The sequence below is a fragment of the Ostrea edulis genome, chromosome 3 (assembly GCF_947568905.1).
Source record: "Ostrea edulis chromosome 3, xbOstEdul1.1, whole genome shotgun sequence".
NCBI classification, from domain to species: domain Eukaryota; kingdom Metazoa; phylum Mollusca; class Bivalvia; order Ostreida; family Ostreidae; genus Ostrea; species Ostrea edulis.
Genome location: NC_079166.1, coordinates 8,725,471 through 8,752,448, shown reverse-complemented (window position 1 = coordinate 8,752,448; position 26,978 = coordinate 8,725,471). Strand labels below are relative to the sequence as shown.

At 34.3% G+C, this 26,978-nt stretch overlaps 1 protein-coding gene across 4 annotated transcripts; it reads right to left on the bottom strand.

The window, feature by feature from the left end:
- Positions 1-1,097: 1,097 nt before the first annotated feature.
- On the bottom strand, positions 1,098-21,035 carry LOC125674576 (uncharacterized). 4 transcript variants are annotated; one of them, XR_007370152.2, is made up of 21 exons: positions 20,876-21,025; positions 19,351-19,501; positions 18,681-18,704; positions 18,361-18,507; positions 16,920-16,985; positions 16,609-16,776; positions 16,366-16,425; positions 15,827-16,003; positions 15,018-15,083; positions 14,524-14,685; positions 13,372-13,440; positions 13,208-13,258; positions 10,547-10,653; positions 10,319-10,422; positions 9,341-9,402; positions 8,096-8,167; positions 7,194-7,269; positions 5,175-5,260; positions 2,867-2,940; positions 2,455-2,547; positions 1,523-1,578 (listed from the first exon to the last, which is right to left on the bottom strand). XR_007370152.2 is itself a non-coding variant. In XM_048911746.2 (20 exons), the coding sequence occupies exons 2-20, from the start codon at positions 19,399-19,401 to the stop codon at positions 1,372-1,374; spliced, it is 1,848 nt and encodes a 615-aa protein (XP_048767703.2). In that variant the 5' UTR covers positions 19,402-19,501; positions 20,876-21,035; the 3' UTR covers positions 1,098-1,371. The 4 variants fall into 4 exon arrangements, 3 of the variants coding, with proteins under 3 accessions (XP_048767703.2, XP_048767704.2, XP_048767706.2); XM_048911746.2 differs by lacking the exon at positions 2,867-2,940 and having other exon boundaries at positions 1,098-1,578; positions 20,876-21,035; XM_048911747.2 differs by lacking the exons at positions 2,867-2,940; positions 5,175-5,260; positions 7,194-7,269 and having other exon boundaries at positions 1,098-1,578.
- Positions 21,036-26,978: the final 5,943 nt, after the last annotated feature.

Sequence of the window (26,978 nt, the reverse complement as noted above, 5' to 3'; positions counted from 1 at the left end):
CAAAATATGGCTAACTAAACACGCTAGAAGGCCTGAAGTTGCAAAAAGAACCATAGGCATAAAGGAGGTTCTTCATTACACATTCATTCTTCTCATGTGATGGTATAGCCGTGAAAATTCCGGTACGGAAGGGCAAAAGTGTTACAGGTTGGTATTACCGAGATGTTGTACTACAAAAGCTCAAGAATTATCATCATAAACGACGCCCTGTGTCAGGATTTAGGCATGTTTGTCTACGTCATGATAATGCTCCATCACATACATCTGAGCTTGGGAAGCAATTCTTTGAGGTCGGAGAAGGTTGCCGTCTCGACATACCCACCATACTCTCCAGATCTAACCCCATGCGACTTTTCCTTTTTCCAAAACTTCAAACGTTTTTATCTTGTCGTTACAAGTTGCGACAAGCCTTTGACTCTGCCATCAGCCGGTGCCTCAGAGGTCCACCTTAATCAGTGTAGCGTGACGCGTTTAAGGAATTGATTCAGAGATTTAGATTATGTATTTCAAACCGCGGGGAATACTTTAAAGATATGCAATGTTCATTTCACTATTCGAGTCGAATTCTTTTGAAATATCATACAATACACATTACATATCTAACAGCCCTCGTAATTGTGTGAAAGCTCAATAGTCAAACAAATCAGAACAGAAATATAAATATAAAAAATAGAAAACTATTTTAAAGCTGTTTTGGGATATGGCATGCAATGGGTCAGGTGATAAATTCCAGCAACGTCTGCATGTAATTTAAACGTTGGATATTGTTTCCAATATACAACAGCAGTGACAATTCGCTTTTTAAGACAGTACACTTGGTAAAAGTCTTGCAAATGCAGATAAATTATGTTGCATTTGAATGTTATTTTCAGTGGTCCTTGTGTGTTTCCCTAATATGCAAATCATGTGTGGAATCATCAGAACATTCCGTTTGCAATATAACCTGTATCATTTTTTCATCAATTTTGAACATACGATTAAAAAAGTATATCAATGTGTTTATCGTTTAGAATATTTCAATCCGACGCACTTAAATTTAGTGCATTTCGACATATATCAAAAATGGGTCAAATTCAAAAGAAAATAATCATCATAAATGCAAGCAAACTAATTGTATGTCAATAATACATATATACATATACTCGGTAGTTATTGATACAATTGATACCCGAGAGAATATATATGGATGCACTGAAGTAGCTATATCTTGCATGTTATTTTATCTAAAAGTGCACATTGTCACCTCCTCCATAAAAACTACATTCTAAAGTAAATCTTTTCAGTACATATGAAATACACTATACACATTACATTTCCAGATTCCTACTTCATTTATTGATATTTCACATTGAATTCTACCCCAAAAATACACTATTTACTACTTGAAATTCGACGATAAAAAAGGATGTAAGGTGAATCACGCTTTACACAGGAAATATTCGCTTCTGATATGGTGGTATCAGCACATCTGTACCACTTTCCATTTTTCTTTTTCACAAAGGCATAGTAATGACCGTCTTCTAAACCACCAATATGAACTATTGTACCAAAGAGTTCATACTGATCAATTCCCTCCTCCTAAAAGAAATAACACAATGTTGATGAAAAAAACACCTTGATTATCTCTAACGAAGTTTGACACGTTGTAGATGAAAGATAAATGAGTGTAAGAGGAGCATACATTGGTGTCGATTCGCAGGTCTCATGATCGTAATAAATATTCGCTTTCTAATATAGCTTTAGAAGCATCAATATAATGCAATTTAGGCACAATTCTTAAAAAATCAACTGAGATATTTAAAAATTAGTATATAATCGCATTCTTTTACATACTGCTGCGCCTCCTAACTGCTTTGCGCCCTTCGGATATTTTTTCTCCATTTCATAAAAATCAAAATACCTTGAACTGATCTCCAATTCAATCAACTTTTTTAAGAATGCAAGCTTTTCATCTTAATTGTGATAAATCCTCAATGTTATCTGGTTTAAAAGTATTGTCAAATCACACACATCTAGCATTCCTATATCATTGAAATATTATTTTACAATAGTTTGAATTATTTCTTTTAAAGTATTGCAAAGTGATGCAAATATTTCGTGATCTGTTTCAAGCTCACATTCAACATTAACTAAGTACTTCGTTACTAGCTTGAAAATACGGATGTATATTCAATTGCTGTTATAAAATTTAGAAATTCATTTCAAAATTAAGGATTATCTCCCTCATGCATAGCTCTTATCCTTGGACGAATTTGGCTCCACTTTTTTGGCACGCTGTTTTTGGCTATATTTAGCTCTAAAACTTCATAGTTATTTCGGATTTCAAACATTTCAGTTGAGCATCACTGAATAGACATTATTTGTCGAAATGCGCATCTGGTGCATCAAAATTGGTACCATATAAGTTTTACATTAGAACAAATACATTTATATAGAATTGTTAATCTTACTTACAGCATTATGTGTTGTATCATTTGGAACTTCAAAGGATTCCTCAAAGCATGTAGACTCTAAATATTTTGATAAGGATTGTTGCTCGCTTGACATCTGTAAAATATTTGCCGACATAGATAAAAATATAGAGTAGATATAATAGATATAATTCAAAGTATAGGTTAGGTTTACTTTGTCAATCATTACGCATAGTGTAGAGTGTGGGTTTATCTTCTATCAACTTGTATTCTATATCATTCTGTTTTCAATTTCGGTTTTCGATTACATGAATGTCCTTTTCCCTTTGTTTACATAGATTGAGTGAAACTAATATTAAGCTATGGATTATGTTTGCAATACTTAAAACAGTCTTATAAACACAATATTAAGACGTCTTCTTCGTATAAAGGTTTGATAGGGATTGTCTTCTTACTTTTTGTTTATCCCATCCTTGCAATTGTCATAATTCTGGATCAGATCAATCAAATATAATCCATTGCACTCGCACTGGAGCATATTTGGAAAATATGATAGATTATTGAATATACATTTCATCTGACTACTATTTCTAAAGCAGACAGGGATACACAGCGACTTTCTATATGTATCTTATATTCAATGTTACTACACTTAGGATATATAAAGGTGAAGGTAAAGAAAACGAACAGTGATCAATCTGCAAAGTATGAGACACATCTTATTTCATATTGTTTGGCCTCTGCCACGTTAACTAAAGTCAGACCTTTATATTTAAAATGGTATCTGATATCATCCTAAAAGACGAAAAGGTGAGGATTACGAACAGTGATCAATGTCATAACTCCTATGATAAATACAAAACTAAGAACTTTATAAAACACGGTTCCCTGTATATACCAGATGATTTCAGCTTCTCCATCGTCAACTTCCCACATTTATGTAGCAATATTCCATTATCACCTGCATATGGTGTTTATATATCTCAACTGATTCGATATGCAAGAGCTTGTTCTGGGTATAGTCAGTTTTTAAATCGAGGTAAGCTACTGACAAACAAGTTGATGGTACAGGGATTTCAACAGTCTCGATTGAAGTCAGCATTTCGCAAATTCTATGGTCGTTATAACGATCTAGTTCGTCAATACAACCTCGCATTGGGTCAAATGCTGTCTGACGTGTTTCATACCGATTGTTAAGCCGTTCTTGGCACACTGATTTTGACTGCGGATAACTCTGTTTACCTGATCAGGATATGGGGCTCACGGCGGGTGTGACCGGTCAACAGGGGATGCTTACTCCTCCTAGGCACCTGATCCCACCTCTGGTGTGTCCAGGGGTCCGTGTTTGCCCAACTATCTATTTTGTATTGCTTGTAGGAGTTATGAGATTGATCACTGTTCGTTATCTTCACCTTGCATGTTGGATCAGTTGCTTGGGAAGAAGTATCCCATGAGGAAATAATGTTCTAATTTTTATGATTTAACACTTTGTAGATATATTTGTCCAATATTCAAAACCTTATATACTAAGCACCAAAATGACAAACGCCACAAAGAACCAGATTGTCAAATTTTCGGGACGACCAGTCCCCTCTGCAGGATACACAAAAAGGTTTATAAAATATGGTTGGTATTAGCAGAGATTAACAAAACAACATCGATACATCTAGAACTAAAGCTACACTCAATCTACAAACGCATTTACACCCTCAAATTACATGGTTTTGGGTTTAAGCTTACTAGTCAATGACAAGTGTTGAGCGAATTATTCCTCTTAAGGGTGGATCCACAATGTAGTAATAATAGATTTAATCAATTTCAAGTGGAAGGAGTTCACTCATTACGTTAATAAAAATCAAAGTTAACTCGTATCTAGCATTTTTGTGTAGTTGCTGTGCATTACGAATTAATGAATAATTTAAAGTTAATAAAGAATAAAGATATCAATGAATGAAAAATATCAATATATATATAAAGTATGTAATAAGATGCAGATGAAAAAATGTTTAAAATAACAAATAGATTAAACTGTTAACAATGTGGACCAGCTAAAACAAGCTATGAGATTAATCACTGTTCATTAACCTTACATTTTCATATTCATTATCTAATTCACATATACTATATTCAACCGTTGTTTACCACTCCTGATGTCATATTCGAAAGGCATAGAATAATCCTATACATAATCATCTCAAGCAATTTCATTGAAGGAACACTAGCTATTGTAAACTTTGGTTCTACATAATATTAACTTCATTGAAGGAACACTAGTTATTGTAAACTCTGGTTCTACATAATATTAACTTCATTCAGATGTTATGTCTAGTTATAACGATCTGGTTTGCCAAAACAACCTATGCTGTCTGACATGTTTCATACCGATTGCTAGCCCGTTCTTGGCACATTAATGTTTCGCTTATGGCGAGTTTGACCGGTCGAGAGGGGATGTTTACTCCTCCTAGGTACCTGATCCCACCTCTGGTGTATCCAGGGGTCCGTGATTGCCCAACTCTCTATTTTGTATTGCTTATAGGAGTTATGAGATTGATCAATGTTCGTTATCTTCACCTTTCATCCATGAAAATCAATTCAGTTCTAGAAGTTACATATACTATAGTTGCGTGTTTGTTAGTCAACTTGGTTTCGGATTTAGATAGTTCTTGCATTTCCAAATACACGCGCAGTTGAAATGAGTACAGTATAAAAGAACGTATCGCAAAGTAGAGCTCTTGTTTGAAGTGAAACAAATAATAGTTAAACCTTTTTTATTTGAATTTTTCCAAGCTGTATCACAAGAGTATCAGGCAATTCCTTTATTTGCAGTATCTTTGTCATAGCCGTCTTCTCTGAAAGCCAATATATGTAACTAAAATAGATATTCAAATGTTTTAAACTAATTAAAAATGTCTCATTGAATAGTTTGATTACATACAGGTTTCGAAAAATTACATCACCTAACTTTGCACCAAATGAAAATAATGAATTCTCGAAAAATGACAAGAAGTATGAGGGACCGTTTTTTATTTGTTGTTGTTGAATTTCTTCCCTAAAACGACAATACTTGACTGCAATTTTAAATGCATAACGGACATCGATGGAATCCATAAAGCAAATGCAAAGTTCTTTATCGTTAATGCTTTAAAGAAGGAACTATATAACATATAATGAGTGATTAAGTTAAGTTACACATGACGTTCAGAGGAACAGTGTAAACTGACACCAGATAAATGTATCTTCTAATAGTTACCAGCGCATATTTGATAATATGTTTAAGTGATTTACATCCTGCATTTTCTTAATCATTGGTGGGTAAATGTCGTGTACATAAAGGATATTTGAATTACACTACTTTTTTATGATATCATGTTAGATATATATCTTACCATGATAGATGTAGTTACTACACAATACATATTAATACTTGTACTCAATTGGTACTAGTAAAGTAGATTATTCTGGGTGTTTTATGTTGTCGATGTTTATCACTTCAATTGAAAGATGATGTGATACTGATTGCATAAATTTCCAGAGATTTGAAATTTATAATAAATACACTGTGAATATTATGTTGTCAAGCTCTGGTAGACTTTAAGAATTTGTGATTTAGCGCATTTTCTGGGAACTATGAGAAATATTCTGACTGAAATTAACAGCCAATTTGTGACATTTTTTGTTTTGTTTTTATTCAACTGGGCGTTTAAACCCGCAACCGATGCTATTATTGTACACTTATTGCAAGTTAGTGTTTTGTTATTGCTATGATGTAAAATTTATACGGTACCTATTTTGATGCACCAGATGCGCATTACTACAAATAATGTCTCTTCGGTGATGCTCAAGCCGGAATTTTGGAAATCCGAAATAATAGCAATCTTTTAATAGCTAAAATGAAAACTAGAGTGCCAAAAAAACTGAAGCCAAATTCGTCTAAGGATCAAAGCTATGCATGAGGGATATATCATCCTTAATTTTGGAATGAATTTCTAAATTGTATCTCAGCAATTAAATATTCATCCGTATTTTCAAGCTAGTAACGAAGTACTTAGCTACTGGGCTGTAGAGACCCTCGGGGACTAACAGTCCACCAGCAGAGGCCTCGACCCATGGGTCATAATGTAAAATTTATACGGTACCAATGTCGATGCACCAGATGCGCATTTCGACAAATAATGTCTCTTCAGTGATGCTCAAGCCTAAATTTTGGAAATCCGAAATAATAACGATCTTGTAAGAGCTAAAATGAAAACTAGAGTGCCAAAAAAAAAAAAAAAAAAAAAAAAACTGGAGCCAAATTCGTCCAAGGATCAGAGCTATGCATGAGGGAGATATCGTCCTTAATTTTGAAATGGATTTCTAAATTTTATCTCTTTTTTTATAACTTTCTCTCAATAATTGTAAATGAATTCTGGTAATTTTTATTTTTTTAAATTGTCTTTGATAGCAAATTATGCTGCACCATTTCGAGTTTATTCTGACACATAACAATATATTTTGTATGTATAACAACATGTAATTGTACTAATTGCATAACAGTATGTTGCAAATGTCAATGCTTACACTCATATCTTCTTTTACGCAATCAATATAAATGTAACGACTCGAATTCGACATGCCTGCAGAGTCGGATTAGACTTATTTGCAAAGTATATAATGCAATCATGCAGAAGGCACTTTCGAATTCAACAATGTTGGAGTCCTTGTCCAAAATTTCAATATTTTAATAAACTTATAATGAATGTATGAACGCTTCCAATATCTACTTATGGCATTACAGTATACCTTTACATTGCTCACAAACAAGTTCGACGCTCTCCTTTGCGAATAGAGACTTGAACACTTCATTAAATCTGAGATCCTGCAATGAAAATATCACAAATGATGGTGGACAATTTAAAGGAAATGGGATACAGTTAATTCTCAATGATCATGTAGTGAGTGACAGCTAAGTGAGAATTCCTTTGTCATCGAAAGCAAGTTGTTTACTCGCATAGATGGCCGAGCGGTTTCGATTGCTGATTACACGATGCCAGCAAAAATGATTCCACAGGGCATACGTTTAACCCCTGGCAGGGACAGAAATGGAAATCCCAAATTGGAATCCCGCTCGCGCCGGTAAGTGAGAAAGTTTCCCAGTTTACTTTCGGAAGGACGGTGGTCTTATCCCAGGTACATTGTATCTGGGTCCTTTCTTCCATCAATAAAAACTGGGCGCCACCAGATAACTGAAAGTGTTGAGTGTGGCGGAAAACAGCAAAACAAAAACAAATATTGATACTCTTACGAGAAGTAAGGTAATCTTAACTTATTCTATTTTTTTTTCGGAGTAGTAGGATATCACAATCAGTACATCTGACTGGTCAGTAGTCTGCAATGTTGGTCAAGATCCACTTTCATATCCAAACCAAAAAACCTAACCATGTGGTTTATTGTATATTATTTTAGTTTTGGTTAGAATAGAATATAAGCAGTTCTAATTTTAAGGTTTTTAATTTTCCTATTTATGGTTGAATTATTTGCAAATAGAAAGGGCAGACGGTTCAAAATAAAATAGCCATAAACTAAACCCAAACCAAATCTCAACACACTTCCTTAATATTTAAACTTAGAAACGTGAAACATGATTAAACAATTCATTTTCAAGCTAACTGTATATGTATTTTGATGAATTTGATAATACTTACCTTCATTTCATCATTCGAGTCTATCATAGGAAATGTAAGGTTGAAGAAGACACTAGCTCCATCATGTTCAGACTGTTGATTACAATATTTTTATTAATAGAAATGCTAGCATAAGCATGAATTGACTATTTCAGTCAATCAATCAATCTATGTAGATTAAGATTTTTTTTTGTTCTTCTAGTTTGCACTCAACTGATATGATTTGACCTTGCATGAATAAGCTATTGGATGTATCATACCACTGTAAACAGTAACAATAGCCATAGAAAACCATATGTGTGTTTCAATTACTAGTATATTTATGAAGTTTTAGAGCGGCACCAAACTGCTAACTGTCACCTGAATATTAAAACAGTTTGCCTGATCATCCATTATGTGATTTGCTTTTTTAAAAACTTGTTGTGGACTCTAGAATGCCTCTACTTCGGGTCCCTTATTTCGACTCTCAATCTTCAAGAGTCAGTAACTGTGTGATACAAATGCCCTATCATATCCGTCAAGTCCTCTAGCATACCTTTCAAGTTTTTAAAACCATGTGAACAGCACTGCCTGCAGACAAAAGCTGCATTTCAATATAATGCTAATTCGAATAAGATTCGATTTAAAACCTTAGATATGCATTTCTGTAGATGAAATATAGATAGACGTCTAACCTCGTCCTAACCTGCCTTTCGTCAACATTACATGCACAGTTTCTAATAGTGCATTGTCTTTTGGAGCTAGGGAACCACAATACTAGGATGATAACCCATGCAAATTCACAGTATTATACCAATGTGGTACTTTGCGAGATGTCTGCCATTTCCATGAGGGACGTCTGGTATTGGTAAAAAAAAACCTAGACGCCTATACTTTATACAGCTTTATGACTTACTTTTTCGCTCGCCTTAGTTATTAGAGCTTGCTATAAGTTCTTAAACTTGACAAATTAATAGAAAATAGCCTTTTCAAATCATTACGTCTGTAAATAAATACCAGAATTGAAATGGCATTTTAAAATGAAAATGTTCCTAATTGAAAATTACTAGAAGTGCCGTAGCAACAATATCTATAAAATTACTAATTTCGATTTTTAAAACAAGACTAAGTCTGAAAATATTTGTTGCATTCTATATTGCCAAATCAATGTCCACTTTAAAGGTTACACTTTTGTTTCATTCAAATGTACCTCTAAAAGTAACCACAGCTATTTCTGGTTTAATCCATATTTGTATATTTCATTAAAATACATAAATACTAGACTACCTTTTCACATCTTTGGCAGAAAAATTGGCTCCACATAATACCCTGGAATATCTTAGCTGCATCTGTAATAAAATAGTTATTAGGTTCTGTTGGTAAAAGGTCTTTCTAAAATAGTTTGTCTCACAAAAAATGACTTCATTGGTAGATTAAGTGTGAAGCAAGTGACTGGGGTTTGGGAGGATAAACAAAAAATCTAATATTTTTGTTTGTTTGAATGTCGTACATTTATTTTTTTTAATATCATTTATTTCAAATTGGTTGCAGAATACGAGTATATGCACTAAGGATAATACTTTAGCAACTTACGAGACTAGTTGCCCTTACGAGACTCTACGAATTGATCTTATAGATGATTTAATTGATTGTTATTTCAAATGAATGCCCCCTAGCTTGTGTTTGATTTAATTTATAAATGCCAGTTTTACTGTAGATGATAAATACTCCTATGCATTATAATAATGAAACACTTCTTCAAAAGTATTTCAGTTTCTTGTGAAATAAGTTTTGAAATCTAAAAGGTCATCAATTCTTCTAAATTTTAAATGGCAAGCTTATTTTTGTGAATATTTTTCTTTCCAAAAACAGAACACAACTTTGGACATACATTAACTGAAAAAAACCTATGGTATACATTTGCTTGTTTAAGTTTGTTGAAGCATGGGGTCGATGTTTACTATATGAAAAAAAAAGTAGAAAAAAAACAATTTGTTATGTCAAATTACAGAAATGGCTGCTAAATGTCACCTTTATGACGTCCTAATTCCAATCAAATGAACACATCATAATTCATAAACATGCTATTCTATAATAAGAATATAATACTACGTATGCAATATTCAAAATCAGAAAATACATGTACACATTAAGTATGTACATAAAATCATAATTCTGAAATATATTTCGATCACTAAAAGTTTATTAATCATGTTGAAATAATGCACGGCATACAATCAATTACGATCTGTCCTTATATCCGACCTTCATATCCACATTTTCTAGACCCAGCCTCTTTTATGTTGTTCATCAAACTCAGGAACAATGACAGACTGTCATTCACAGTACATGGAGGAAAATTTCCGTCACTATCATATGGTAAAAAAAATAATCTCTTTCATTTCTATCATAGTAAAATTTGTGTTTTCGCACATAAGGTAATTAAAAAAAAATAGAGAAAGAGAGAGGAGAGAGAAAGAGAGGGTGTCTTACGTCTCATGGTAACATCTAGAGAAGTCATCTAAATATATCTGAGGACAAACTTTTAGTTCTCTAATTTCTTCCAGTATTTTCAAAAGAGATCGTAACCATTTCGGTTCCTGAAATAAGCACATGTATGCTAATTTATGCAATTGCTAATATATAACAGAAGTAATTTGAACAACTGGACGTTTGATAAACGTACATTTTCCTTTACAGGTTAAAGATTTACAGTATTGCATTTTCTGCTCTCGTTTGTAATTGATTAACGTGCGTAACAAGACACTATTCTGGACGTTCTATTTCTAGAATGATGTTTTTCATAATTCAATAGAAAGCTAATTGTATTTAACGCGTCCTCGCAACCGAACGTCAATCTTGTCAATGTTTTCCAGTAGAATGTTTGATGTAGTAATACATATTCAAATGAATGAAAGGTGAAGATAACGAACAGTGGTCAATCTCATAACTCCTATAAGCAATACAAAAAAGACAGTTGAGCAAATACGGACCCCTGGACACACCAGAGGTGGGATCAGGTGCCTAGGAGGAGTAAGCATCCCCTGTCGAGCGGGCACACCCGTCAGGAGCCGTATATCTTGATCAAGTAAACAGAGTTATATAAGTTATGGAGTTAAATAATTCATGATGTATCTTTTAACCATTGTGCTCAGCAAACATACTAGCAACATATATTTGCCCTATACTGTTTATACTTACAAGAGAAATGGAAATTTTGGTGTGAGGATACATAATGATTTCCACTTTTTATTTCAGCCCCTCCCCAGTGTCCTAGGAACATCATACGTCAGGTTTTATCAATATCCTATGTACATAATTGATACCGTAATTGTTAATGTAACTATTGCAAGGTATTTACGTTACCGCTTATCCGTTACCACCCGAAGCTAGGGAATCCTACTCTCCTCTTTTGACGTCCCGTAGGGATCTGGGTTACAATAAGCAATCATCACCCCTTGCTTGTCATTTGAGGTGATTCGTTTGGGTGGTCCCTCGGATGAGACCGTAAAAACTGCTACCCCGTGTCACTCCAGGTGTGGAACGATAAAAATCCCCCCCTGTTCAAAGGCCGTAAGGACCGAGCATAGGTCTAGTTCCTGCTGCCTTTCACCTGCAATGTGTCTTAATATGAGTGAAAATTTTCAATCTCGAGTGACGTTAAAGACAATACATCTAACCCTCTTTTGATATTATTGCCTCCATATGCCATATTGAATGTAAACCATGCATAAGGCTCTGATACTGGATATATTTGGAATTTTAGATAAACTGACCCTGATGAACTCTTCCTACTCTTAAATTTGAATTCCTTATAGGAGTTATGAGATTAAACATTGTTCGTTATCTTCACTTTTTCATATAGGAATGAATGTAAATTATTTTCATATAAGAATATTGCTGTACTATTCTTTAGGATACATTCATTTTAAACATTAAAACCAAGCCTAGAGTCACAGTTTGATTTATTTATATTATGTATTTCATAGAACAAATCAATTTCAATTAGAAAGTTAAGGCACTTGTTCTTGCTCCATTTCACTGTGTGCGATTCCACCACATGTGACTTCTGATGAAATACCGAGCCCGATACATGCATGTAAAATTGAATATTTTCATCAAAAGAATTAGTGACACGCAGATGCAGGAGAACGTCAAATATAAATAGAGATGATGATATGCCTGTCCCTGCACTGCATCCTTGTAGAAAAAGGAATTCTCTATAACTTTTTATAATAAATAGCCTGATATTTACGGTAATAAGCACCCCAAAGAAAAACACTACTGGGCATTGGACTTGCCGTCAGAATTGTGACAGTTTATTTTTCTGCGTGAATTCAGTTTGGTGGTAAACAATGACAGTTTTGTGGAATTTGTCTGCGCCTAATGTAAATTAGTGATATCTAAGTTGTTTGCAATTTTTATCTTTGCTTGTCTGAGGTTTATTCTGTCCCGTAAAGACCATTAATTAAAAGTACAAAACAGACGATTCGTGAACTTGTCCATTATATTCTTGTCCATACCACTTTAGACGTCGTGAAGAAAATCCAGCATATTTCATATAAGGGAAAATATACACTTTTAATATTAAAGTGTAGCAATCAAAAATGACAATCTGTACTTTTTAGGAACTAAATGGGGGTTGAGCGGTAAGGGATATTGTTCGTTTACCATTTGGATGCATTTACATGTATACTAGTCCAGCACTAACTTTCATTTAAGTGCAAGTCACTGTAAATTGTATTATCCCCACAATGCTAAAATTTCACGATTTGTTACAACGGTATAGTCGCGTTGGTTTTTATTTCGTGTTATAGGAAATCTACTTTTAAAGTTTCGATTACGAAAGCGTTAACATAATTTTGATATATTATTCCCTATGGGCTTAATTTCGGGGGGGGGGGGGGTCGTGAAAATTATAAAATTAAAACCATAGTGTTAATTTCTCAATCTACACAATGTTAATGGAACTATTTTTCATATCTATAAGAGTAAAGTTACGGATCAGGTAGTGGACTGTTGACGCTCCTCTACATGTCATTCCCCTTCTCTTTAAAACACATGAAATTGATAGAAATTTACGTACAGAATATAATATAATCATATAGTGCTGGGCAATACTAAGTAAGGTGATATAATTTTTGGTTCACTTACATCAACCATTTCCCTGGGACAAAGTTCCGGTAGAGGTGTCTGTGCAAGAACCTTTTCCAAATTGAAGACAAGAAACATGATCATGTAGTTCATAATATATGCATATATGAATGTGAATAATATGTTCAATATCATCATTTATGCACATCATTAAAAATAATTACCTGAAACAATGCATTCCTATAACAACACAATCCTTCGTTGTTCAATCCCCCGGGGTCTATGGGTATTATCTTTAAAATAGATCATCTTCATACAGCTTATCTCTAAAGATTGTTCGACTTAACTAAATTCCTTATTGACAACCAGTAAAAACTATATATGCACACACTAGTCAATTGTAGCAAGGACATGGTACATGAATGGTGAAAATAACGAACAGTGATCAATCTCATACCTCCTACAAGCAAGACAAAATAGATAGTTGGGCAAACACGAACCCCTGGACACACCAGAGGTGGGATCAGGTACTTAGGAGGAGTAAGCATCCCGTGTCGACCGGTCACACCCGCCGTGAGCCATATATCCTCATCAGGTAAACGGAGTTATCCGCAGTCAAAATCAGTGTGCCACGAACGGCTTAACAATCGGTATAAAACACGACAGACAGCATGTGGCTCAATGATAGGTTGTATTGACGAACTAGATCGTTATAACAACCATATAATTTGCGAATGCTGACTTCAATCGACACTGTTGAAACCCCTGTAACATCAACTTTTTTTGTCAGTAGCTTACCTCGATTTAAAAACTGACTATACGCAGAACGAGCTCTTTCCTGCAACGTATATGATGTTCACCTATATGATCACGTAAAGAAACTTTTGGTGTATGTTTCAAAGATACTGTTTTCCAGTAGATTGTTTGATGTAGTAATACACATTCAAATGAATGAAAGGTGAAAATAACGAACAGAAATCAGTCTCATAATTCCTATAAGCAATACAAAATAAATAATTGGGCAAACACGGACCCTTGGACGCACCAGAGGTGGGATCAGGTGCCTAGGAGAATTAAGCATCCCCCTGTCGACCGGTCACACCCGCTGTGAGCACTATATCTTGATCAGGTAAACAGAGTTAACTGTAGTCAAAACCAATGTGCCAGGAACGGCATAACAATCAGTATGGAACACATCAGACAGCATTTGGCACAATGATAGGTTTTAGTAGCCCATAATATTTACGTTTCTGTAAAGGTGTCTTTTTGTTATCAATGTAATATCAGCAGTTACATGTAAAGTTCTTCACATACAACTATAAATAAAGAGCCAATGAAAATATTAAACATGTTTATTTAATGATTATAGGTCATACCATATATTTCTGACTTGTAAAAACATCTCTTAGTCCCTTGTTCGGAAGAAGCGTTGTGCAATCAATACGGGGGCAGTTGAAAAACCCATTTTCCACTTTTCTTTTCCCAACACATTCGAAACAGATGTAATGGCGACATTCTTGAAAAGAAACCGGGCAGACCTGTAAAAATACAATTTTAAAACTGTGAAGTAAAGCTCGTCACTTATGACCATCCGGCATGGAATGGTCTTTATCGTGCCACACTTGTTGTGACCTGGGATCTCGGTTTCCCGGTTTCATCCGAATGACCACCCCATTGAATAACGACAAGCAAGGGGTACCGAGTACGAATTTTAACCCGGACGTGGAAATAGAGCCTTTATCATTTATAGTCATTTCATTTTTAAATATAACTCTTCAAATTAATGTGCTTTCGGAATAAGCATGCTTATATAGTATCTTGAATTTTTATTTGATAGCGCATGCATTATTTCATTTATGTTACATCTTACTTTTAATTCAAGACATGCACAGCATTTTTCTTCTGTTCCATTCTGCAAAACGAATGCTGAAGCAATCTGAAAGGTAATTATGTTATGCATTAGCCGAGATCCAATTGAATTAAAACAAATTGTTGAATAAGATATTTTAAGATATGAATACTATTTCGAACTCTGATTAAATAATAACAGGTGCTCGGATAAATATGTCCAGTCACAAGATTTAAGACTGGATTTTCCATGTCTTTAATTTCATAGCAAATTCAGATGTGTCACCCAATGGGAATAGACAATTTTCTACATATATCGGATGTGATTTTCATAGAAAGGTCAGGAAATACACATTTGACGAAATCGATGTGAAGGAAAGTTGAAGTTACTAAGAAAAGAATATGGCATTTATTTTGAAAATGTTTTTATAACATTTAGAAATAGAATAAGATATGAAGTCCAATAGAATTTTAATTCATTTGTAGTATTCAGATCTTTCTAGGAATATGTTTTAAAAACTAAATTTGCAATTTCACAAACAAAAGGGTAAATTCTATAGAAATATGGATATTACCACATGCTTTTTAAATTCGGTGTCAATTTTGTCCTACATGACAGTAATTTCCCATGATTTCATGTGTGTGTAATTTTTACATCTCAAGTGAAAGTCACCTGTTGCGAAGGTAGAAATAAAGTGTATGGATGTTGATGCATTCCAAAATACCTTTGATTTATTACAAAGCATGAAAATGGCGTATGTTAATTCGTCACTTGCGACATGGCAGATGTGCCAACGAGCGTGTTGAAAAAGCAAGTGCAATGTAGCTTACCACATTATCCTTTCCCTTTAAGATATATGTCATGTATTTAAAGCACTCTGTTGAAATTATAGTATCACAGACTTTGCATCTGGTTTCTTTTTCTGAACTCTCAAGCACTGCTTCGCTGCATTTGATACAATATACATGACCACATCTCTTCAATAATATTTTGTGACTGTCCATAGCCTATGTTGAAGAAAAAACATACCAGTAAATACAAACTGGTAAAAATTTAAAATTCAAATATGACATTAAATTTCAAATCTTAGTTGGTGTATTACTCTTATCATTGTAAATATTTTCTAATCATATTCCATCGAAATAAAATAAGTCATTCGAGCGAACCCGAAAACCTTTTTCCAAACGAAGCCTGGTGCCCAGTATGGTTGGAATTGGCTATGTATGTCTATATGATAATTTGTTAATGTAGAAAAAAAAAACGGCGACGACAGATGACAAAAATCAAACTAAAAATGCTTAACTGCTAGTAGTGTGTATCAGTTGGATTAACTAAATCATGACCTCTTTGAGTAAATATAAAGTTTTACCCCTTTTCCTCCACATCCATTGCACTTGGGACTTGATTCAATTTTCATCATTGAAATGCTCTGCAAACATATCAATCAAAAATGAAAGGTGCATGAAAACATAAACATTATACACTTGTATGATAAATATACGAATTGTTGAATTGATTAAAACCACGTGTTAATTATTACTGTGGGAACAGTATACATATGTTTTAAATTAGAAACAATGCAGGTTAATTTTTTAGTCAAAGCATTACGTACTTTTAAATCTGTTTGCTTAAAATGGTGTACAGAATCTCGTAGATATGAAACCTCACATTTGTTGCACTTAAGATGTATCAAATGGTTTGGTCCACCTGCATACTTGAGTTCTCGATCTTCACAGGACAAACATAACGTGTGATAACAGTCCATTAACAGAACAAGTGCCTGAAAGAAAACGAATTGAAATATGGAGTATTTGAATTCCATTACATAATGCATGCATAAATTGGCATCGAAAATTATATTTCAGTGTCTTCACAATTAAGAACACGTTGAAAAAAAAATGAAAAGTGTTGAATTATATATACCATTTCCTCGCAGCATTTTTTGTCTGGATTCATACCATATGGCAGGGTTCTGAGTTTATCTTCGGTCTGGAATGTTATGTAAGCTTTATTTCATCACCATGTCAATATGAAATACGGCACAAATAATTACCGGATATGTGATATATTTAGGTCGAATGCTGTCTGACATGTTTGATATCAATTATTTGACCGTTCTTTAAAGGTTGATTTAACTACAGATTGCTCCATTCTCCTGATCAAGATGTAGGGGTCAAGCAGGTGTGATCGGTGATCAAGGGATAATTACTCCTCCTAAGTGTCCAGGGGTCAGGGTTTGCCTTACTCGTAAATTTGTTTTTCATCAGATTAATGAAATTCAACTATGCACGTTATATTAACTTTTTATCACTGATTTCAAAGTCTATAAATGTACGTTTTCAAACAACATTTTTAAGTGTAGTCGAATGTAGAGTACTTTGATAAAGGCCTCATTGCGAATGTGAGAAATCAATAGGGGATACCTATATGATGTCACATCCAGCGGGTCCATGGGTTCATGCTTCTCCTACTCTGAATATTGCATTCCCTTTAAGATTTATGAGATTTATCACTGTTAACTTCATTTTCTCATATATATATACTTTAAATATTTTATATCAATTTTTTCCTCATCTTTATGAATCAACATATGGAATGTCGAATGCAAACAGCAAAGCAAAGATAAAATCTTCAGACGTGATTATGGAAATGAATTGAAACGGATAAGGTAGAGGAAAATTCTTTAAATCCTAAATTTTCTTCACCATCTTGTCACTATGATAAAACAAGTGGGTATTAAATCTAAACATCAAGATGAAATGAAAATAATCATAATGGATTTATTCTCCTAATGTCTATTTATTTCTTAGTACATGTATATTGTTTTATCTTTAGGTGAAGTGTAAAGAACCTTGCCATGTGCAAGGCGCCAAGAAATTTGGTGGTGAGGCTTTGTTATCATTCCAACTACCTTATCATGGGCCTCCACTTTTAAGATTGTATCCACATGATCGGTGTATTTCACTTCTAATGTCATGTGGTTGACGAAGAAATAATCAGTGACGATGAAAAACATCGTATGTTGGACACAGTCCCGGTATCGACCTTGTTTCACCCGGTTGAAAATATCACTTATCACTTCACTCTCTCGATCGGCCACTCCAAATGTAGTTTTACGCCTGAGATCATATGATGCACATATTGATCATCATTTTATATACGTATTACTTGAAAAGTAAAGATACATTTGATAATTTGGCAATGCAAAATGCCTGTATAAAACAGTCAAACTTTAGTAGCTTTAATAGTAGGAAATTACATGTATATTACATTATGGGTTGTCTTTCCCCATCACTCCAGAAACATCCCATTGATGAAACAACCATATTAGTTTTTTACAATGCTGATATAATGATGATCTTACTGCTGTTCTGAGGGTATACTGATACATTTCGTCATACTCATCTCGGAAGTCGAAGTGACAACTTTCCACAAGACAACATTTATCTCCCTTTTGGAGATGCAGACAACTGTAGCAATAATAATGACCGCATGGACTTCTGCAAAATGCCTGTATAAACAATTAAAATTTAGTTGCTATATACATGTATATAAAAAGAAACTACATGTAAAAATCGTGTATACTACATTATGGGTTGTAGATTAGTGGCTTTTATCAAAGTTTTCATTTACTTTCCTTTATATGGAAATATGATGTTATATGTATTGCAGTATATTACTCACCTTCAATCCGCATACGTCACACGTCTAGATAAAAAGGATGATCATTATTCAAAACAAGATTGAATTAAAGTATCATTTTGCAGAATTCAAGAAGTTCATTGGATATTGACTTATGCAGAGCATGATGTTTATAATTGTAATACTGAAGAGGAATAAACAAAGACTATGATATCTTTTCAAGATATTGCTGTTTGATGCTTGAGATGTGTACTTGTAAAATGTACTTGTAGCTTCATGTAATTTCTGCATTGACCGAAAAGTAGAATAATATATATATCAAACTTTTAGTGTTAACGAGCATAAAACAAATATGATTTGATATCAGTATCAATCATCATTTACATACCTCGAAGGAGTGTAGCTTGGGTATGCCTGTGTTCGATGTTCCCAATTAAAATGTGTGAAAAGGTGCATGTTTCATATGTTTAGGCAGGTCGTTTCTTGTCGTTAAGTTACAAGTAATATAATGAAGTTGAACTTCAACCCAGTATTATTTCTTATGGTGCGAATTATCTACTGAAGCATAGCTTCACTAATTCCAAATGTCCAATCCTGATCATTACATATTTCAAACTTTAACTGAACTTTAGAACATGGGACATGGTATTGTTACATATATTTCTTCATTACCGAGTTTTCATTTATTAAGTATCATCGAGGAAAAACATACCTTAGATTTTGACGGCGAAGCTTCGTTATGTTTCTCTTCGTTTGATGCCATATTTTCTCTGGTGTAGAGAATATTTTGATCTCTGTCTGTGAGACTACCAATCTTGCCAATCCCACAATACTTTGATATCACTCTTCCTCAATTTCCAACCCTGTAACAGTAAACCAATGAAAATTGTGAAAGATAATGAACAGTGATCAATACCATAACTCCTCTAAGGAATACACAATAGGAGTTGGACAAACACAGACCCTTGGATATACCAGAGGTGGGGTCAGCTGCCTAGGAGGAGTAAGCATCCATTTTCGACCGATAAAACCCACCGTGAGATGATATAGATGTACGTTGAATTATATTAACCACAAAATTATATTTGAATAAACACTTCTTTAGGAATATATAAATCCGGAATAATGCAATAAGATTTGAAAATTCATGGCGGAAATGAAATTTTATGAGTGGTGCTTAAATTGCTGTTTTTAAAAGACGGAGATACAAGAATGGATTCATTAAGGTACGATTTAGATAAACAATGTCGATACTCAAGACCGAAACTAATGAAAATAAGTTTCATGTTCATTTTTATTAGGCATTGAATAAATCAAATTAAGGCGTTCAACCAACAAATACGAGTCAATATACAAAGATATATGCACCAAAAATGGCAAACAAATAAAGTGGAAGAGGGTAGTTTATACAAAATATACAGCAAGCATAAAAATAGGCATACAGGCAGTTGGGGATAGTGCAATGGATGTACAATGATACAAAATACCAATATAATTCAACAACACCCGCAACCTAAAAGTGTCGAGTCGATACAGTGATCAATCTCATAACTCCTACAAGCAATACAAAATAAATAGTTGGGCAAACACGGATCTCTGGACACATCAGAGGTGGGATCAGGTGCCTAGGAGGAGTAAGCATTCAATGTATAAGAAACACCGATATGACCAACAACACGAACAATGCGATGAGTCCTAGGGATTACCCGTCCCTTCCTCAGGACAAATGAAATCGTTTTACTGATAAAAATATAAATGAAGGTCAGGCGAACACAGGCCCCTCTACAATATGTTACTATTTTTTTTCAAAAGGGCATAGCTTAATGCTAACATATGAATTGTTTGTACAGTGATTATGTAATCAAATGGATAATAGAAAAAATCACAAGGAACTTCACTATATATGGTTATTCACTTCCGACCCTGCCTAAGGTCTGTGGACTCCGATATCTTAGCAGCGTGCGGCTAGAGCGCTAGCTAGACCACCCGACCATCTGGGCAAGCTAAAAGACTTGCTTCCGATGACAAAGGGAATCTTGCTACGTTTTCACACGCTACATTTCCATTGAAAATAAACATGGATAAACATGGGGTGGTAATTTGTCATAAATTTAGGAAATTAAACAAGCTTGGATATAAGCATTATTAATCAACTTACATGAAAATACAGTTACACACAAACAGTGAATCGGAAAAAAATCAAATTGTGTACGGTTAAACTGAATATTAAAGCTTACCTCGATAACAGTTCCTAATGATATTTCCTCAATTTAATTTTACAATAATTCTCTGCTGTCCCTTTAACGAATTTTTGAAAACATGTTATCAAATACCTGTACCGATCGATGTCTCGCAGGTACCTTTAAAAAGAAGAATGTCTACAACGTAGTGCGTTCTGAAACATATTTGTTTTGAACTAAATAATGATGGTGACTATGAAAAGTAATACTGGAGAGTGAAATGATATAAATGATTGAGCAATTCACTCATTTAACTTGTATCAATTAACTACAGAATGGACAAAAACTTCTGTTCTATAATATATCCCTGATATTGTGTTGTTGATCATAATCTACCTTAGATTGTTAAATCGTCATTTTACATTTATGTACCTCAGAAGCGTTGTAATTAGTCTAGTAATGATGCCATCTTGACGCATTATCAATTCTAATGAGAGTGATATTACATTCATTTCATTACTCGAAGTTAATGGGTTCTCTGCATTGTACACATCCGCATACACATCTTCCGGATCATTAACAGTGTTGAAGCCTTTGTCAGATTCCTTCACAGTGTCAGAATGACACCTACGCATGTGATCAAAATATGTCAAAATGTTATTACTAAATAGCTCACATCAAACCCTATACAGAACAACTGGGAGCTTCTCCTTTATATTCTAGCACCCCTAAAGTTACGTCAATTTTAGGGAACATCCTCAGCATAAGACAGTACACATAAATCAGTTCTCCTAGTCTGAATGATGATCATACATCCTTGGCATCATGGTAATTCTTTTCTTTCAATTCATGTGCTGTTTTCAAATATATTGGTTATGTGGACTATCTCTATTGTCTGGAGGCATTTCATACATTTGATTTAACGGTGTCTCACCCCAGCACCAACAAAGTTAGAAAGCATCGTGGGGTTTTTTCATATTTTATTGAGCTATACAACATATAAGGTTTAGACATTCAAATTTGATCCCTCATGGAAGTAATAAGAGATTACAAACAGAAAAGAAGCAAACCAATGTAGGGTGTATACAGACCTCATGACACAAATGGTGTGAAATTTGGTGGATAGGAGGATTTGGCATGCCCTGTTGACCGGTCACATTCACTATGATCCCTTTTATCTTGATCAGGTAAACAGAGCAATTTGCAGCTCAAATCAGTATGGCCTAACAATTGTTACGAAAACTTCAGACAGCATTCAGCCTAACGGCAGGGTATATTTGCAATAAGATCATCATATAGACCATATAAATCACAAAATGCTGACTTCAAACGAGACTGTTGATATTCTTCTACCATCAACTTATTTGTCAGTAACTTGACACCATTTAAAATTGATCATACAAAGAATCTGCTCTCGCGTATGAAATCAGTTGAGAGACAAACACCATAATGCATGTATAATGAAATATTGTTACAAAAATATGCGAAGTTGACGAAAACTAAACTGACGTCATCATCTTTGACAGCGATGCCAATGCCTCTGTATGGATTTATATTTTCGCACTGAAACTTTAATCTTCAAGAACAATTTCGATTTCATTATTCAGGATGATGTTTGCGACAATATTCCTATCTTTTCCTTTTAAATATAAGATAGCCTGTCTTTATCGCCAATACGAGGCGCACTGCTATCAGAAGATGCGGTAATGTGTTCAGCAATATTTCTTTCTCATTTATTATTTTTAACTTAATGGAATATCTATATGTATGCGATCTTTTCATTTACAATATAAACACCCGATTTATCGTATGCCTTGTCTGGTTGAACTGTCTGTGTAACCTGTGTTCGAATCACAACAATGCCTTATACAAGTTTTTGTTTTAAATTGTCAAATTTGGTTCTTAGTTGATTTGCTTTATTTGAAGTGTCTACTGTCTGGACGTGAGCCACATCTGATGTTCTCGTGTTGCCGTCCTGTAACATACAATAACCGCTACTGTCAATCGTACATGTATTACAGCAATGCATATTTGAGAGCGACTCTGTTTGATACGCATCTATATTAAAGAGATAAATCGCCATGACCGTTTCTATCAAAACAAGAATCCCGCAGTTGTCTCTCTTGCGGAAGCTTCATATTGTTTGGAATAACATTGATTCTCTCTCAAACATACCATAGTTATCTTTCTTGATGAAATGAGAAACGATTTGTAAGTAAACTAATGATGTTTGAAGATAAAATCCTTTTGACTTAATTTATTTTCTTAGTTATATGTCTTTCAGAAACTCAAAACCAAATGTAAATAATTTTGACTTATTGTTTTGAAATCAAGCATATCATAGGTATATTTCTTGCAAAAACTTAAAAACACTTGTAAATCTCATCTTGTCTTATTTCTTACTAAGAATACCTTAGTTATCGTTCTTACAAAAACTTAAAACCTGTATGAACTAAAAAATAATAATCCGCAAACAAGTGTGAAATGATGCAAAATATTGTGTTAAATGTATCATATGATGGTATATGTATTACAAGATCACATGCATCCAATGAATGGAATTGACCTTGGAGGGAAAATGACATGGTTTTCATAAATAAATGCTCGGATATTCACTTTATGGTATGGAAGCACTTGACATGTGTAAAGCATAGTAAGAATTACTAATTCTAAGAAACTGGCGGAATATCTAGCTTTCCATTTTTAACACAAGTCACAAGCCCTACTTAATTTTACAAGATACTTGATTTAACTATAAACATGGCGCCAAAGTTGTTGAAGTTGATGAAGAAAAAAGTTTTGCAGCGAAAATGTTTGGCTCTGTTTTAGGGGGGTGGTGGCTTTTTTTGCACATGAATACTAAATTGATTTCTCATTAACATATGTTGAATGTTCAGGGCATAAGGTTAAGAAATATTGTCGCTTTTACCTCCGTGTCTTAATTGATAATAAAAGCTTCCTTATGCAGCCCGATGAAAAATATGTTCATTCTTCTCATTCTGAATATAAACGAATATTGTGTTTACAAACAAGATGTGAGAAGATCGGTTTTTTTTTTTTTGGTAAACAGGATTTGTATTTCGTTCAAAGATATTATAATCCTAATTCTTATCTAATCTAATTCTTATTTATGAAGGTCTTTCTTTTGAAAATAACAATTAAAAATGTTAATTGCCAACGATTAGATATCATGCCCATGTCTTTGTAAACGCAATGTATCTTATTTGATACCGTTGACAAGTCAACATTTGGTGACTATGGAATTCGTATCATATTGATTCATTTAGGTTTCTGTCGTAATTGTCAATTCCAGATGTAGAGGGAAACAGCCTTTTTTTCTTTTCTTTTGGTCTGCTTTCTTCACTTTTGCTTAACAATAAATGACTGTTATTCGTGATTCAATTCTGTCGTGGAAGCCTAATGGTTGTTATATCTCTCCCCGACCGGGAGCAACATTTCCATTTGGTAGTGAACAAGTAAACATAAATATTCCATGTATTTTCCCCCATTTGGGCAAGAGCATGGGAAATGGATAAATATGAAGTCATTTGAATTGAGTGACCAAACAAAGTTGATAAATTTCAAAAAGAGAAACTTGCCGTACACTCATATTTAGCCTACAGAAAACAACATTTATTAGAATTAATGGTTTAAATGCGTATGTTCATGTTTTCAAGCTGATGTTTGTGTAACATACATTGGATATTTGTTTCTATTCTCCCAAATTCAATACTTTTCTATAGTATCCAATCAGCATTCAGTAATTAATGATGTGACTCCAACTTACTGTCAATCTACATTTTTGATTTGCTTGTAGGTAGACTTGGCTGCAAAGTGAGATCTTTATCTTTAAAAACTTAGAAATTAATGTGATTTTCGATTATCATAACAACGTTTTCTTAATATGGTGCAGTTTTTAAACAGTAAGTGAGAGAATTGGTTTCCTTTGTTTACTTTGTCAGTTTATGTACATGTGCTGTGGGGAAATTGGACAATGCAAGGAACGCTATGTACTTACAAGCGATAATGGATATCAACAAACCACTTAAGGTATGTATTGTTGGAAACTCTTACATTCACTGGCTAAAGGAATTTTGTGAGATGAAGGACATGTTAAATATAAGGTTACAGGAACATTTTTGTTCCATAAACTTTCGTGGAAAACGGGTGCTTCGTGCAAGCCATATTGGACACTTAGCGGACGGATCTAGGCATGCGTTGCTCCGTTTTGACGAGGTCCCTGACCCACACACATCAGGTTATCAGGCACCTACATTACATATGTAGGTGTATGTAAAACGTCTATGGTACCAATTTTGATGCACCAGATGCGAATTTCGACAAATAATGTCTTTTCAGTGATGCTCTACCGAAATGTTTGAAATCCGAGATAACAATGAAGTTTTAGAGCTATTATAGGGGAAAACAGTGTGTCAAAAAGTGGAGTGAAATTCGTCTAAGGATAAGAACTATGTATACTATGTATCTATTTATACTGATTTAATATTTCTAGTGGCAAATTGGTTGCTAAATAATGCCACCTTTCATATTATTTGACAATGTGTTGTAAAATGTGCATTATTACAGGAACAATGCTACCCACGCCCAGGTAGCTCAGAAGCTACCAGTTTAACATGTTCAAGTGATTCAGTGCGAAGTGATCCGAATCCCATTCAAGCAAATTCAAGTGCAGTGGACACTTTAGCCACACAAATAGACTATGCTGAATAAGCGAAGCATATAATTGCCCAACAGAGACAACAAGGAACAAAAACTCTGCATGGGGCATCAGCAGAGCCACAAACTAAAGTGACTGTACACCATCGAGCTCGGCTATGGTAAATGACAGTGAGGGAAATCAGGAGGTGTCGGCCCCCAACTTAAGTTCCTTGTTACACAATGTGTTTACAGGTGAATCGGCAAGTAGGTGATAAAGTCAAATACCAGTAGAAGTGTGTGACCCTGTGCCACTTTGGGCAACAGTGTCACAGAAAATGAAACAAAAGATATGGAATTTGTAGAGTTAAGATCTTTCCTTCCGTCTTCAGGTGAAGAACCACTGGCTATAACGGTCAAAGCTGGTAAAATGGAGGTCAACCAGGCATCCAGCAATAAAACGCTACTAAGCATTAATCAATGTACAGATGCTTTTTTAATCTTTACATCGATTTATTTGCAAAAGTTCCCTTATGATACCTCCAATATTCTCAAATATGCGTTCACGGTTCGTGAAATCAGTAGCCTTCATATTGATCAAGCATGGGGAAACTATGTTGAATCCTTTCGTCGTATCAGGGAATCTTCAGTTATTTCCTGGGAAAGGCCAATTGCTAAATTGCGCCTGAAGGCAGCATCAATGGGAGTTCGTCAAACAAACAAACAAACCTAAGTCCTTTCGTTCAACCAAAGTTTGTTTCGCCTACAATAAAGGTAAGCAATGTAACACCTCTCCCGGTAAGTACACCCACTTATGTCAAGAGTACAATGGTCACGTCCCAAATGCAAATGCACAGGGGCAAAATCAAACTGGTCAACCTTCCAACCCCAGTCAAAATTGCAAATGCCAGTCCTTCCAACCCCAATAAACCCGATAAATTTGCAAAGTCAGCTACAGGGTTATCATCCAAATAAATTTCGTATTATTCATGATATTTCTTTCCCTCAGAATGATTCAGTAAAATATATTATTCTTAAAGTAGTACACTCAGATGTCCAATATGATTCCATAGACACAGTAGTGTCCCTATAGATAAGTTTAACCGGGGATCTTTGATGGTAAAGTCAGTCATAAAGGATGCTTTTCGTATTATGCCTGTTAGTCCACATGATCATCATCTTCTCGGGTTTACTTGGAAGGACCATTTCTATTATGAACGTTGTTTACTTATAGGACCCAGCTGTTCTTCTCAGATTTTTGAGAAACTTAGCGAAGCTTTGCAATGGTTTATGATGACACACTTTCATGCTGTGGGTATGTCGCACATTTTAGATGTTTCTTTTTTATTGGTCCCCTTAATTCAGAAAAATGTAGGGTAAATCATAAGGCTTTCTTACACTTTGTGAAAGAGTTGGTATTCCTATCAATGCAAGGTGAAGATAACGAATAGGGGAAAAACTTTTGGTCCTTTAACAAAGTTGGTGATTCATGGCATATAAGTTG